This window comes from Trichoderma harzianum, assembly GCF_003025095.1.
Source record: "Trichoderma harzianum CBS 226.95 unplaced genomic scaffold M431scaffold_15, whole genome shotgun sequence".
NCBI classification, from domain to species: domain Eukaryota; kingdom Fungi; phylum Ascomycota; class Sordariomycetes; order Hypocreales; family Hypocreaceae; genus Trichoderma; species Trichoderma harzianum.
The window spans coordinates 205914-221318 of NW_020209263.1; the positions used below are offsets into that span (position 1 = coordinate 205914).

The following is a 15405-nucleotide window of genomic DNA, read 5'->3' on the forward strand; positions in this document are numbered from 1 at the left end:
AATTGCTTTGGTGAAAAATGTGGTGATGATGGCTATTTGATGGGAATGGGCATTTTAGCGATTCTAATCTCGTGAATGCCATCTCTGCTTTCATTGTGTGTATTCTGTCTTGTCCAAGATCAACCAAATCGGCCGGACATGTCAAGATCGGGTGGCGAGATCCGGGATCCACAGCGACAGCCTAGTTATACGGAGTAAAATGGAGCAGCACTAATTCCATTGCTGCTAAAAGTATCAAAAGCCTCCAAACACGATGAATATCGACCTCCAACCATCAAACAAACGCCGTGTTGCTGTCGTCGGGTGTCACGACATGCCCCAGACTCCATCCGTGTGTACATGCACTACCGAAACAACAATGTTCCTCCTCCTGAAAACTCCCAACCTGTACCCATGAATGATATCCCTGCCATGTACCAAAAATAATAAAAAAGAAAAATGTACAAAAACTTGCAACAATGTCCGAAAGCAAATACAACAACCCCAACCCCGGCACTTTTTCTTATGCACATGTGCCTGTACCCTGCTCACCGCAAAAACAGCCGCTGGCCATCGTTATACTTGCAGCCGTGATACCGAAATGGACGGCTCAGGCCGACTTGGCGGTGCTTTCAGCCCAACGCTTGACGTAACCGTCGAAAAGGCAGATTCGTCGGGAATGATGCTCCTCCTTCTCGCAATGATGCGGCCGTCGTCAGCGGCAACTGTGCCCAACGGCAGTGCTGTGCTGCCAACGGCCGGAGTGTCGATGAGGGCGAGGCCCCTGTTGCGGCGCATGTACTGAGAAAGCTCGACGAGGCGGTTCAGGACGCTGAACTCCATCTTCAGCTTGATGCTGTAGACGAATGGCTTCCACGCCGTCTGGAGGTCGTAGTGGTTGGTGTACTGCAGAATCAGGATGCTGACGTCGAGGGCGATGATGACGAAGTTGATGAGGATGAGATGCACCATGGTGGTCCGGTTTGCGCCCGTCACGAGCCCCCTGTAGCTGCGCAGGATCTTGTACGTCTCGTGGATGTACAGCACCGAGATGATGACTACTTGGACGAAGAATACGGTCAACCCGATCCTCTCAAAGATAAAGTACGGCACCTGGTATTGCGCTGCGCTTGGCGAGTTGCAGAGAAATAGCAGCACGGTAGTGGGCACCAGCAGCCAGACGGAATTGACGACGATCATGATGAGGATGCCACGAAGCAGCCCTTCGCGAGGCAGGATGATGTGCAGCCGCGAGTACAGCACGAGTGACTGGCCCGTGACCATGGCCGCCCAACCGACGATGCCCAGCGCGGAGTAGACGTACGTCGACAACGACAGAGAGGTGCCCATGCTGCGGAGCAGGAATCCCACGGCGTTGAGGGCGATGCCGCAGGTGGCCACCAGGAAGCTCCAGCAGTAGAGGCCGCGGAAGCGCTTGAAGGTGACGGCGATGTGGCAGACGAGCTCGCCGACGTTGTAGAGGGCCAGGCTGAAGAAGACGTACATGACGATGTGCGTCAGCTCGTCGTGGACGCGGCCCTGCGACACGAGGTTGCCTGCCATGGCCATTTGTCGATGATTCTGATTCGGGGCGGAGGAGAGGTGGGAGAAGCGAATGGCTGAGATGTAGATGTGCGGTTTGGGCGACGCTCTGCCGGTGTCAACAGCATGTTAATGTTGACTTGGCGGGCATCAAGACTTTGTTCCTTTCGATTTATTACTTTGGCGAGACTCGTTTTGACGACCGAACTGGAATAGAAAGATATGGAGGAGAGCGAGATGAAGGTGATGGAAGAAGACTGACGAAAGCCACGTCCCGACAGGAAGTAGGAAATGATTGTGCGAGAGAAACTTGAAATCACCAACAGCTACCGCCCCTATATACGAAGTAGATGTAATCGACGGAGATGTAGGATGGAAAGGGTGACTATTAGAGGTGATTCTTTTACAAAAACAGCAAAGAGAGAAGCAAGAGAATGCAAGAGGAGAAGTCAAGGGAAAGGCAAATCGGCGATACAGATCGAGAAGACTAAGACAAGACACGGAGCTTGTGCAAGACCAACGACCCGCGGCACCGGGAGGTCCAATACCGGCATCACTACACTTTTTGATTTGATGCTTGCATATGCATGTTCATGTACAGGCGCATGTACGCACTACGAAACATTGGCCTGGGAGGGCCGTTTTTATGCTTATACTTGCAGGTCTCGGTCTGTCTGGAGCAATGAGACCAGACCAGCCACATCCCGCTGGTCACTTGTCACCAGAGATTTCGGGAGGGCATTTGACCATTTTTTGGCTGCAGCCTTGGGGGGGGTCTAAAAAGAGGCGAATCAAGGCGGGATAAAAAAGCAAGATTGCAAGCTCCAAGTAGTGCCGAATGGTCCATCCATGGGTGATGCTGAAGCGAGACTATATTGCATGTGGTTGGCGCGCTGGGAAGTGAACCTTGCATCATATTCATCGGGGGGGCTCCACGAAGTCAATGCTTTGGATGGACTTGATTTGATGCTTTTACTTTTTAACAGTATGAGTGGCCCGACGATTGATATCCACTTGATGGAGACGGGGGAGACACATACGTGTAAAAGGTGGACATGGACATGCATGTAAATTTGCCATCGCAAGTCATGGGGGATCATGGCACGCACCCGAGCTCAGCTTTGGAAGACAGGGCGATTCCAGCAAAGGCCTCACCGCATCCTTGGTCTTGGTTGTTGCGTGACCCCCCCTTAGTACCTACATGTTACGAGTATTAAAACCGGTATAAAAGATGGTAGACGAAAAAAAAAGCAAAAATAAAACAATAATTGTGATACATGTCTAGGTCGGCAGGCTTAAGCGAGCCATCATGGTTTAAAGGTGCGGGAGACCAACAGCGGCAGCGGAGCTGATTGGATAGGCTGAATATAGCATACAAAGCAAAGGAAAGCTGTTGAAAAAAGCAAAGAAAAAAAATATTCAAGGAATAAAATCGTAAGAGCCGCAGAATGGGCCGATTATCATGGCCCGATGTTTTGCAAATATTCCGTCCAATCTTTGATGGTGGACCAAAAACACAACACATACACACACCAACCCTGGTCTACCAAGGTATGCTATGCTCTTTGCTTTTTTTCTCACCTTCCAAATCATTTTTCATCTCTTTTCTTTTTTTGGACTCTCGCCTCAGCTGTAAGGGAGAACAAGGGTACTCGGAGTTAAAAAGCAGCCCGCGGTGAGTCAAATGCAAGGGTTGAATTCTTGGGTTGGAAAAAGGAATGCACAGCACAGCACATGCTGCATGTGAGTGAAGTGGTGCTGTATATTTGATACGCCTTCTTGTTGATGCACCGCTACGTGGGTAGACGAGACTTGCACGATTCATCACACGCCTTATTTAGCTGCAGTAGTTTTGAAATTGAGCTCAGGCTGTCTGTATCCATCAATACCAACAAAATTAAAATAAATACCTAAATAAAAAGGTGCAGAAGAGGTCACGGTGATGAAGCTGAAAGAGGGGGTGAAAAAGAGCTGAGCAGCCCAATCTCCGCCAAAAACTCGAGAGTAGCATCGAAATATCAACCAACCCTGTTCCCGGCCTTGCAGCCCGAGTTCCCCCCTCCCCTCTTCAGTGTCTCTCTCCAGCCCTTTTTCTCTCCCTTTGCCGGCTCGTTATTGGGTGGCTTGCATGGCTGTGAGAGCTAGCGGCAACGGCGAATGCATGGCTAATACATGTCCACTACCATCGGGGGGCCACTCCTACCCAATGCCTTGGGCGCCGTGAAACTGGAATAAACTTGCTTGTGAAGCGTTTTGAGTGCATACCTTACCTGTACATACATAGCATGGCATGACATGACATGACATAGCATTACATCTCATACATACATGATGCCGCTCCTGTTAGGCGTCATGGGAGCCCATCCGGAGTGGGAATTACATGTACAAGTATGCAATGGAGAGACGCCAACAGGGTCCTTTTTCTCTGGGTTTTGGGACATCACATCCCTTCGTCCATTCAGGCAAGACACGGTGCCTGTGCCTCTGCCCAATGAGGCCTCTGCGGGGGAATTCAAAGTCCCGCGGCGCTGGAAATTGCTTGTACTCGTACAGCTTAGCACGACTGACTGTCTCATTCCAAGTCTTCCCGTGAGGGACGCGGCATGGACAAGGTCCCAACCGTCGGAACCGAGGCCGGGGTCTTGTATTGCCCGTCTCTCGATCCGAACAAGCTGAGCTGGATGGGAGATAGTACAGCAGTGCTAGGGAGACAGGCGAGCCGTGCCTAAAGCTAGACATGCGGTGGAGATTGTCCTGGGCCGGGATGTGCTTTATGCAATGATGTGCGTGGTGCATTAATCCAATGTACAAAGTTGGGCGTATGATCTATGTTGAGTGAGTGGTTGAAATGGACGTTGCACAGCTTTGTTGTACCTAAGGTAAGCAGACATGTCATTGATTATATGGACTTAGATGGCCATGCACTGCCTCGGGTTCTGTCTGTCAAAGAGCTTGTATCCACTTGCAGCTCGATCGATCGATCGATTCATCTGGGGAAAAACCACCACTGCTATTAATACACTAGATTGGAAGAAGAAAGAGAAAAAGAAGAAAGAAAAAGAATATAGAATGACAAGCTCATGAGGCCGGCTTTGAAGAGAGAACTCATTACTACTGCTGCCGGATGATAGATGCCCGCGTGCTCCAATCTCAAAATATCACCTTTGATGCTACGCTGAGCAGCCATGCCGCATCGCTCCAGCTTCCCTCGTCGGTCGTTGGAGGCGGCACAAAGTCCTCCGGGTCCAAAGGGCCTTCGACGTGACGCTGAAGCCAAGCACTCCGGTCCTCCTGTGATCGCGAATTCGCCAGCGACTCGTCATACTCTGACTCCTCATCCGTCTCCTCCTCGTGCTCATCCACCGAGAAGAGATTCCATCCCATGAAGCTCGTCATCCACCCGGCTTTGGCCCCCGTGCCTCGCCGCATCAGCCTCTTGACTGCGGCCTCGGCGTCCTCTACCGTGTCTCGCTCCAGCTCCTCTAGTCTTTCGTCGAGGTCGATGAAGTCGGGCCCAGCAAGCGACTCTTGGCTCGGGAAATATGAGCCGTCGTCGATGAGCCGCTCTACAGGCGTCATGAGTTGACTCCGGCTGCCGTGAATGCTGTGAGACCGGCTGTGTATTTTACTGCCAATGACGGAAATGGACATGTCATCGTCGGCTAGACTGCCACGCCTGCTTGTAAGTAGGCTCGTCATCTCTCTTTCGCGCGCCAGCTCATCCTCAAACGCCACGTCTTCGATGCTGCGGATGCCCGTGAGACTCGTCGAGCTCTGCCGCGAGACAAGCCACGACTGGCCTTTGAATTCTCGCGCCTCAAAAGTCATCAATGCGCCTGTCCTCAGCAGCCAATCGCCGTCAGTTCCCTCGTCGTGTCGCCGGCGGGGCGTCGATGTGCCTGTCGCAGACTTCTTCGCCGCATGGGTGAGATGCGACGACGACTTGCTCTTGGTGATTGGGGCGCCCGAGGCGGATGGTGTCCGGTTCTGCGACCTCGACCGTGACCGAGGCTTGGTTGCGGAGCTAGCCAGCAGCCGAGGCGTGGTGGGAGCAGACTTGCCCTGCAGATATGAGGTGCTCGGTCGCGACAGAGGCACAGCGGCGTCGACAATGGCTTCGTCATCATCGATGGGAAGCTTCGTCGTCAAAGGAGCTAGAGAGAGATGGTTGACATTGGTGGAAGATCGATTCTTGCGACGAACGCGTTCGGCGTGAGGAACATATGAGACGTCCATGGTGGAGTTTGACCGCCGAGTGACGGCTTGACGAGATGCTGGGAATCAAACGCTGCCAGCTGCGAGTGCTGCAGTCAATTCGTTATGCTTAGAGATTTAACAGCACATGTAAAGATGAAGTGCTAATGAATTGCATTTGGGAGAGGGGACAACAAGGGAGCAGAGCAAATATTGAAGGGAGGAGGCGGAAGAAGACGGTTGATATGATTTAGCTTCCAACGTGCAGGACCAGAACTTGATTCCCGAGGTTGGAGGCTGCCCGTGATTCGCCCGAGTGCCGTCATCTGCCGCTGGAGGCCAATGGCAACAGCGCACTGTAGGTCGCTGATGACGCTGTAAAGGGCTGATTTACAGGCGGTGATGAAGCCGGGGGTTACATTGGATGGATGCAGTGCATGCAGCATCAACGCCATGGAACATTTGCCGACAGATTCCCGCATGCACTTCAAAGTCAATACCTTCCTAAATCTTGTTTTTGCGTCCGACTGTCTACTACAGAATTACACTGATTATCTCATAGAGCATAATGCATCAATTCATATCCCAATAATGATAATAATGAAAGAAGCGTAATTACTCTGCATGCACTGTGCTCAGTTATTAAAAAACGTTAATCAAGGTCGGTCCTTGCTAGCGTCGATCTGCCGCAAAAAGTACGGCTTCAGGCTGCGAGTCATCGCTGTGCATCCAGCCTTGGTGGAGGAAAAAAAAATATCCAAAATTATTTTCTACGGCCAAACGAAGTAAATCCCATAGCTTCAACATCCACGACGCTCGACTTCGACAAGGGCAATACTACACCCTTGGAGCAGGGAAACGAAGACGAACATACGAGGCCAGTCACCCGATTTTCCGCGCGTTCATCGATCAGCCCATCGACCAGGGCATTTCTTTTTCTCTCCCGCTCATGCACTGAGCCCCTCCAAGCCGCCTCTTCACGATGCGCAACCTTCGCAACCTCCGGTTCGGGAGATGGCGGCATCCCGACATCACCGCCGCCTGCTGGGATCCCGAGAATGACGAGATTGTGTGCACCATCGGGCCGACTGCCGAGAACCCGACGATTGAGCTGGTCAGATTGTCGGACACTGATTCCATGTGCGTTTTTGCTGCTTCGTTGTTTGTGGTTTGCGACTGAGGCGGGGGCGGGGCATGATTTTCTTTTTTCTTGCGGTTTCTCACTCTTTACGAAATTACCATCTCTGCGGCTGTGTAAAACAAGGGAAAAGAATGCTGACATGTAGATTCTTAAAGAAACCGCCGCGTACTCACTCGATGGGATGCGCCTAGTCCCAACCCCGATCTCCTCGTCGACCGCATCGTCAATATCCACCACCTCAGTGGCAGTGGTACAACATGTCTCGTTCTCGAAGGCGGTGATATCATTACAGTTAGGGAGGATCTTTCGACCGGACATGTTCACATTGAGATTATGGGATCTATTGACGCCGGAATTGCGGCTGCACGATGGTCCCCGGACGAGGAGCTGCTTGCCGTGGTCACCAAGGCCGACACTGTTATCCTTATGGGAGGCGCTTTCGATCCCGTTGCCGAAATCACCATGACAGACGAGGATCTCAAGGCGTCAAAGCACGTCTCTGTTGGTTGGGGTAAGAAGGAAACACAGTTCCAGGGCCGCGGCGCAAAGGCCCTCCGAGATCCCACGATTCCTGAGAAAGTCGACCAGGGCCTTCCGAGCACCAACGAAGACGGGGCGGTATTCATTAGCTGGCGCGGAGATGGCGCATTTGTTGCCATCAACTCGGTCCAAGAGGGCTTTCGACGAGTAATCAGGGTGTATTCTCGTGAGGGAGAGCTTGACAGCGCCAGCGAGCCGGTCGACGGGTTTGAAGGTGCTCTGAGCTGGAGACCGTCCGGCAACCTCATTGCTGGTATTCAGCGCTTGACGGATCGAGTTGATGTTGTGTTTTTCGAGCGCAACGGCCTACGACATGGACAGTTCACTCTGCGATCGCCAAACGGGACGGCTTTGGATGCCAGTGACACCAGGATCCGACTCGAGTGGAACTCAGATTCGACAGTCTTAGCAGTCATTCTCACGGATACCATCCAGCTATGGACCATGGGCAACTACCACTGGTATCTCAAGCAAGAAATTGCCATGGAGCCGGGATTTGCCTGCCTAGCGTGGCATTCAGAAAAGGCTCTCCGGTTTGCAGCAGCATCCGCTGGGAGTCTCATCCTGGCTGAGCAAATCTTCCACACATCTCGGGGTTCATGCCGGCTGCCCAACGATAACGGCGTAATTGCTGTCATCGATGGCGAGACCGTCAAGATTACTCCCTTTCGCACTGCCAACGTGCCTCCTCCGATGGCCCTGTTTGAGGTTAGGGCGGAATCTTCCGTTGTTGATGTAGCATTTGGACACCAGAACTCTTCATTCGCAGTCCTGCATCAGAAAGGCGTGGATCTCTACGAACTGCCCTTGAAGAATGGAAGATCTACTAGGCCAGTGGAGCGGCTCAAGCTTCCCTTTGATACCCCTAATATGCCAGAGCACCACATGCCCCTGAGAATCTGCTGGGTGTCCGACAACAGCCTGCGCTGTATGGGCTACCAAGATGACCTGGGCCATCTGCAGCTGGTTGTATCTACTGGCGAAGGAAATTCTGCCGAGATTAGCATGCTGGACAGCAGTCTGACCCTAGCAGCCACCGCAACACGGGACGATGATTCTACCGTGGAAAGCTACGGCCAAGACCAGTCCGGCAAATTGTATAGGCTGTCTACTTCTGGCGATGACCTTCTTCCCATTCAGTTCACGACACAGCTTCCGTGGTTCGAAGTCAGCAAGCATGATGACGTTGAGATGGCTTTTGGTCTTTCAAGATCGGGCCACATCTTTGCAAACTCTAGACTTTTGGCCAAGAACTGCACATCCTTCATTGTTACGCCAAACCATCTCATCTTCACCACTAATAATCACTTCGTCAAGTACGTGCACCTGGTGGCAGACGTCGAAGGTAAGCTTCAGATTCCGTGAGATATGACGGGCAGCCTGTTAACTTGGTCTAGATTTGGAGGTTCCTGGCGATGATCCCGAAAAGGATGAGCGATGTCGCAGCGTGGAGCGTGGTTCCCGTCTAGTTACCGCAATGCCAACCAACATGAGTATCGTGCTCCAGATGCCACGAGGCAACTTGGAGACCATCTTCCCCAGAGCCATGGTAGTTGCTGGCATCAGAAGCCTCATCGAGGAGAAGAACTATGCTCGAGCCTTTTCATACTGCCGATCACAGCGAGTCGATATGAACATCCTGTATGACCACAAGCCTGAGCAGTTCCTCTCATGCGTCGGACTGTTCTTGGATCAACTTAAGGAGGTTTCTTACATTGATCTCTTCCTTTCATCGCTCAGGTACGTATCACTAAGGATCTCTAATAAAAATGCTTTCAAGCACCAATCACTGACTTTGTTTCACAGGGAGGAAGATGTCACGCAGACCATGTATCAAGACACCAAGCGGACAAAAGCCCAGTCGTACGGCATCAATGCAGCCCCTGAAACTCTGCCTCCACAAAAGCCTCACGGTTCCAAGGTCAATGCCATCTGTGACGCAGTTCTCAAGGCCCTTCAGTCTCACAAAGCGACTCATCTCCAAAACATCATCTCCGCTCACGTCTGCAAGGTCCCTCCTGCGATGGATGATGGACTGACGCTCGTTGCTGAACTCATGCAAGAAGACGAAAAGCTTGCGGAAAAGGCTGTGGAGCATATTTGCTTCCTGGTAGATGTCAACCGGGTGTATGAGAACGCCCTCGGCCTATACAATCTTGATCTTGCTTTGCTCGTTGCGCAGCAGTCTCAGCGAGACCCAAGAGAATACCTCCCATTCATTCAGAACCTCCATGTCCTTTCCGAGCTTCGTCGCAAGTTTAAGATTGACGATCATCTTGCCCGCCGACAAAAGGCCCTGGCTCATCTCCAAGCTCTGGATGCATTCGATGAGCTGTGCAACTACACCAGCAAACACGACCTCTACCAAGATTCCCTCAAACTCTACCGATACGACCCACCGCGCTTAAAGACTCTGACCGAAATCTATGCCATCTACCTAGAGTCCAAGTCTCAATACCGGGAAGCAGGCCTGGCATATGAATCAATCAAGAACTACGCCAAAGCAACCAGCTGCTACCGCTCAGCCGGTGCCACATGCTGGCAAGAATGTCTCTTCACTGCCTACCAACAAGATCCTCCTCTCTCCGCAGACAACAAAGCCGAGCTTGCCACCGCTCTTGCAGATGCTCTCTGGGAGGCAAAGGACTTTTCCTCTGCCGCCACCATTCATCTCGATTACCTTGCCTCGCTCGAGATGGCTGTCAAGTGTCTCTGCCGCGGCTACCATTTCGCCGAAGCCATCCGCCTCGTCATTCAGAACTCACGTCCTGACCTTCTTGAGTCTGCTATTGACGTCGGGCTCGCCGAGGCACTTGGTCGAACTACGGAGTTCTTGGCCGACTGCAAAGCTCAGCTCCGCGCACAGGTCCCTCGCGTTGCTGAACTAAGACTCAAAGCTGCTGAAGACCCTCTTGCCTTTTATGAGGGTGAGCGTGCTGGCGGGATGGATATCCCTGATGATGTCTCCATCGCAGCAAGCTCGCGCGTTAGCACTTCGGCGAGTTTGTTCACGCGATATACTGGCAAGGCTGGCAGTGTTGGTACCGCCGGCACGGGCGTCAGCAGAGCTACAAGCAAGAACCGAAGACGAGAGGAGAAGAAGCGTGCTCGAGGCCGAAAGGGCACTGTTTACGAGGAAGAGTATCTCGTCAACAGTGTGCGACGACTGGTCGAGCGTGTGGAGGCGTCCAAGTCCGAGGTCGAGAGACTGGTGTTTGCACTCGTGAGAAGAGGTATGGCGGAGCGTGCTCGCGCGGCAGAGACACTCATGGCAGACGTCACGGAGGCGTGTGAGGCTTCTGTGAGGGAGGTGTTTGCCGTGTCGGCGGAGCAGCAGCAGCAGCAACAGCAGCAGGAGCAACAACAGCAGGAGCAACAACAGGCTGCTGCTGCGAATGAGTGGAAAGCTACGGGTGGTGAGGGCGTGTTCCAGGAGTGGATGCAAGAGCAGGGCAAGAAGATGGAGCCGCCGGTGATATCAGGGATGAAGAAACTAGCATTACTGGGATGATTCGGAGTTGTCCTTTTTTTTTTTTTTTGTATTCAATGTATGGCTTTTTTTTAAAGGAAATTTCGAGTGAATTTACTCTTCGCTGATAAAAGAGGGAATATATCTGATGTTTGCTATTCAACGGCTCAATTCTCATAAATTACTTCTTGGAAACATCACTTGCTCTCCGACAGTACTATCTTGAATAGTGGACTCAGACTTGCGTGTATATTCTTGATTTAAGTACCTCCTCCGCTTCTCAATAAAAACACAGGATGGATTCCCAATCTCTTCCAATCTACAACAAAGCCTATCAACGAAAAATCCAACCTACATGCAACACAAGACTAATAAACAATAAAACCAACTGATATAATAATAAATAAACAAAGATATAGATAAAAAAGCAGAATCCGTCATTCGCCTCCGCTATGAATTCAATCACAAGCTAATTAGTCAATCAGTCCATCCATCAATGAAGTCCTCCTCCCCTCTTCCACAAAAAAAGTAACACATATACTTTCTTTACCATCAATCTCATACAAAAAAAAAAGTGAAATAAACAGGATAGACCAGACCAGCCCGATCAACAGTAGCGAAGTAGAGGGAATAATCTAAAGACGGAATATGTAGCAACATACTCCCAGAAAAAAAAAGGAGACGTCATGATAATGACAGATATCTTTGTCCAATCGTCTAACTGGATTCCCTCATATCAATCAACATTAACAAGAAAAGAAAAAAAAGGGGGATCGAGGAAAGGGGTAAGAGCCGGAGAGTGGTGAACTTGAAAAGAAGGGCGACGATCAAGTTGTTCGTGTACAAAGCCACTCAGGTGATTGAAAGGAAAATTGCTCCGGCAAAAAGAGAGTATACAACCCCTTTCCCTTCCTCTGTTTATCGCAGGGAGTCGTAACAAATTCTCATTACGATTCATTGGCTGCCGCGGCGGCATCCGTCTTCTTGGGTGAACCAGGCTGGCTTCCGTTGCCAATCTCGTTGGTTTCCTCCGCAACCTCTTCTCCTTCTTCTTCACCCTCCTCTTCTTCCTCCTCTTCCTCTTCCTCTTCCTCTTCATCGTCTCCAGCAACATAGCCGTTCATTCGCTCCCAAACCTCACGTCGGATCTTCTCGTCTTTGGCGATTCGGGCACGCTCAACTTCTTCGAAACCTCCCGACTTTTTCAGCTTGCCTTCGGCAACAAAGGCGTGAATTTCACGATGAAGTGCATTGTCGGTTCGGTTCTTCATTTGCTTCTGTCGTAATTTCTCGGCGCGCTCGATTGCCTCTAGACGGTCCTGGTGATTGGGCTGTAAAGCTCGAACTTCGCCCAGCATATCCTCCTTGGCAGCGTTCTGGTCGAGACTGTTGCCAAGGTTGTTCAGGCCCTTGGAAAAGGTGCGGGCAGTACTAGCACTGTGACCCGTTCCACTGTCCTTCATCTGCTCCTTTGTAGCCTGCTCAACGAGTGTAAAGGTCTCTGATGCTTTCTCCAAGTCGTCGCGCAGATCGATAAGCAGCTCCTCCATAATGCGCAGCTCATCACGACCTTGGCAGACGTCTTCAAGCTCTTTCTCCCAAATCTTGGTCCAGATGGGCTTCTCCTTGTGCATGTAGTCTTCCATTGCCTTCAGCTCCTTGGAAAGATTTGTAACATCCTTAGCGACGCCTTCAAGCTGTCGAGGTAGCGGTCGAACACCACGGTGCACAACATCCTTTCGCAAATCTTCCACCAAATCTTGGAGATCGTCAACCTTGGCCACCAATCGGTCGGAGTCGGCGTTAAGTTGCTTTCGGCCGTTGGAAACATAGGCGTAACCGGCGTCTCCGTCCATGCTAGGGATCGCGGCCTTGGCAGCCACGGATTTGACATTGGCAGCTTTGGTGCGAAGAGTGGACATGGAAGTCTGAATCTCAGACTGGAAAGTTGAGTAGGTTTGTCGGAGAACAGCGAGATCGCGCCGCAGGCTTTGGATTTCTCCCATTTGGCCACTGTCGAGCTTTCGACCGGCTCCCAAGAGCGTCTTTGTTCCGTCCGCAGCTGGCACAGGCAACTGTTGGGCCTGCTCCAGCACAATCTGAGCCATCTCCTTGGCCGCCTCCTGTTGACGATCCGACACCCGCTGGAGAGTGACGGCTTGGTCATCAACATTCTGCTTCACCTCTCGAACAATCTTGGTGAGCGCAAACATGCCCTCATCAATGTGTCGTTTAACTTCATCCAGCGGCTCCACGTTAAGCACCAGAACGGTTCGGTCCTTAATGTCGCTTAAATCTTCCAGCTCGTGTCGCACACCGGACACAGGGTCCTGGATATAGATCTCTGGTAAATCAGCCCCGTTTTGCTGCGTGTTCCATGAGAACTTTTCGATGAATGCCAGCTGCAGGCGCCCAATGGAAAGTTCGTCGCGACCTTCGGGTAGAACAATCTTCTTAACCTTTGACTTGTACTGGAGGAAGAGTGTCAAGTCCTTCGTCGGCGTCGGTGGAGGCGAAACCTGGAAGTAGGGCTCGTTTGGCTTTGACTCGGCGGGATGAGGCGTTGATGTTGGGGCATCGTCTAGCTTGGTTTTCTGTTCCTTCTTGGACCCCGGGCGTGGAGCCTCCGTCATGAAAGGATTGGAATCGTTCAGAGGGCCGGAAAGAGTCGCGCTGGGAGCATACTTGTCATCTGGAGTTTGCACGGATGGGCTTTCGACAACAACTGATGGCTGGTTGGGCAAGGCCTCCTCTTCTACTCGGGTAGGTACTCGAATGGGAGAGTTGTCGAAGGTGGAACCGGCCTTGATCTGGGATGCAGTTCGACTGTGCCGAACGGATTCACGCGACTGGACGGCGCGTAGAGATTCCCTCGCTTCTTTCCTTCCTCTGTTCGGCGTCGGCCCAGTCTGTGAGGGCAGCATAGGGACGACATTTCCGGATCCACCAAGATGCTTCGAAATCTGGTACTGAGAATATCTTCGTGACGCTCTTCTCTCCAAATCACCGCCCTTTTGCAGCGCCGCCAGGGCACTCGATGTCTTATCCGGTGGTGGCGGAGGCGGCGGTGGAAAAGCGTCAATGTTGAGTTCTGGTGCCGGTGGTCCTGCGGGCAGAGACGAGTCGTCCGTCGGGTAGGGTGGTACAACGGTAATGTTCTGCATGGTGGTGCTTGAAGCGGACGACACCTCTGAAGCGACCGAACCCCTAGATTGGTCTCGATCAGCGTTGAAGCGTCGCGTGGGCGACGATCCGCCATTTTGCTGCGGACCCGATCCTGGTCGGTGTGAACTCGATCGGTGGCTGTCCATATCTTCCAGCATATTGGTCAGGCCGCTTCCGCTTCCGACGGTGCTGACGCTGGTGGTTCTCTCTGGTACAGCGGAGCCATCCCTATCACGTCCTTGCTTCTGGCGCAACCTCTGCTGTTTCCGCTTCAAACCGTGGAGCAGGTTGATGATGATATCTCGAATCCTAGGTAGATATTTCTCCAAGCTCTCGGCGCTCGCTTCTTGGCTCAGGCAGGCCTCGAGAATGCTTCGCAGTAAATCGGGGACGTTACCGAGGTCGGAGGTATCGACATTGATGGCCGTAAAAGCCCGGCAAGCCATGTTGAACTCATAGCCTAATCGCACATAGACATCGGAGACTTGCGCATCGGTTGCTTGGCCGCGCGACCACTGTGTCAGTGTCTCGAGCAGCTGCTTGGTGGCTACAAGGAGGTGAGTGACGCTCTTTTCGATTTGCGATAAGGGCATGTTGGAGCCGCTTCCCGATCCGGATGAACCCTGCACACACGGTCAGCTCGAGTCGCGCCGCTGGATTTGCGCAGCTCAGGAGCCAGAAACAGGACAAACCAGGGATGACATACCTCACGAGTTGTTCTTCTTGAACCGCTGCTAGACGGAGCGGATCTGATGGAAACGTTGGATGCCCGCTGGGGGTTGCCGGGCGGGATGCCAGGAGAGATGGCTCGCACCGAAACGTTGGGCGGAGGCCCAGGATCCATCGCGCCTGGGCTTCGCCGCTGCGAATACGCCCTCTGGGCTGCAGGAGCTTGCGGCTGCATCGTCGTGCTTCTTATATTTCTTTTCTAATCTTTTTCGCCTTTTTGGGCCCTTCCAAAGGCAGGGTAGCGTTGTGGTTTCTTGTCAGATCGGCTTTCCCCCCTGATATTCGCTCGACGGGCCGTGATCGCGGGAGCCAAACGGGTGGCTGGCTAGCGGGTCGAGGAAAGCGTCGTGTGGCGGACCTGAAAGCGAACGAACGAGCAATGATATATGCCCGATGGAATGCGAAATGAGTCGGTCGTTGGGCGTTGAGTTGTTTCGTCCAAGCAATTATAGACACAGACAGCGACAGTCAAGTGCGACAACGAACAAGCGTCACATCATCCAACGAGCGGCAGACGGCAGAAGCAAAGAGGCCGTATTCGGGATGCGCACACACAGAGTCGGCGCCAGGAGCGAAAGACCAGATGTGGCGATGGCTGAACTGCGGAAGACTGGATAGACTCTGAGAGTCAGAGATAGAGAGGTAA

The 15405-nt window shown here is 52.2% G+C and overlaps 5 protein-coding genes across 5 annotated transcripts; 2 read left to right on the plus strand and 3 right to left on the minus strand.

Annotated features, from left to right (window-relative positions):
• Positions 1 to 555: 555 nt before the first annotated feature.
• Positions 556 to 1548, minus strand: M431DRAFT_95852 (hypothetical protein; the record flags this gene model as incomplete). The annotated part of the gene is made up of 1 exon (XM_024924748.1): positions 556 to 1548. One exon carries the CDS (start codon positions 1546 to 1548, stop codon positions 556 to 558), a length of 993 nt encoding a protein of 330 aa, XP_024769749.1.
• Positions 1549 to 1680: 132 nt separating this feature from the next.
• M431DRAFT_260129 (hypothetical protein) lies at positions 1681 to 2518 on the plus strand. Its single transcript, XM_024913863.1, has one exon. It carries the CDS (start codon positions 1813 to 1815, stop codon positions 2299 to 2301), a length of 489 nt encoding a protein of 162 aa, XP_024769750.1. The 5' UTR covers positions 1681 to 1812; the 3' UTR covers positions 2302 to 2518.
• Positions 2519 to 4671: 2153 nt separating this feature from the next.
• M431DRAFT_96226 (hypothetical protein) lies at positions 4672 to 5757 on the minus strand (the record flags this gene model as incomplete). The annotated part of the gene is made up of 1 exon (XM_024924804.1): positions 4672 to 5757. The coding sequence occupies one exon, from the start codon at positions 5755 to 5757 to the stop codon at positions 4672 to 4674; it is 1086 nt and encodes a 361-aa protein (XP_024769751.1).
• Positions 5758 to 6601: 844 nt separating this feature from the next.
• Positions 6602 to 11360, plus strand: M431DRAFT_260314 (hypothetical protein). Its single transcript, XM_024913866.1, has 4 exons — positions 6602 to 6855; positions 7012 to 8741; positions 8794 to 9136; positions 9203 to 11360. The coding sequence occupies exons 1-4, from the start codon at positions 6698 to 6700 to the stop codon at positions 10905 to 10907; spliced, it is 3936 nt and encodes a 1311-aa protein (XP_024769752.1). The 5' UTR covers positions 6602 to 6697; the 3' UTR covers positions 10908 to 11360.
• Positions 11361 to 11812: 452 nt separating this feature from the next.
• Positions 11813 to 14934, minus strand: M431DRAFT_499523 (hypothetical protein; the record flags this gene model as incomplete). Its single annotated transcript, XM_024917809.1, has 2 exons — positions 11813 to 14653; positions 14737 to 14934. The coding sequence occupies 2 exons, from the start codon at positions 14932 to 14934 to the stop codon at positions 11813 to 11815; spliced, it is 3039 nt and encodes a 1012-aa protein (XP_024769753.1).
• Between the last annotated feature and the right edge of the window lie 471 nt (positions 14935 to 15405).

Coding starts and splice junctions, on each gene's coding strand:
- M431DRAFT_260314 (XM_024913866.1), top strand. CDS start 6,698: ATGCGCAACCTTCGCAACCTCCGGTTCGGGAGATGGCGGCATCCCGAC. Junction 6,856..7,011: donor TTGTCGGACACTGATTCCAT/GTGCGTTTTTGC, acceptor AGATTCTTAAAG/AAACCGCCGCGTACTCACTC. Junction 9,137..9,202: donor CTCTTCCTTTCATCGCTCAG/GTACGTATCACT, acceptor TTTGTTTCACAG/GGAGGAAGATGTCACGCAGA.
- M431DRAFT_260129 (XM_024913863.1), top strand. CDS start 1,813: ATGATTGTGCGAGAGAAACTTGAAATCACCAACAGCTACCGCCCCTAT.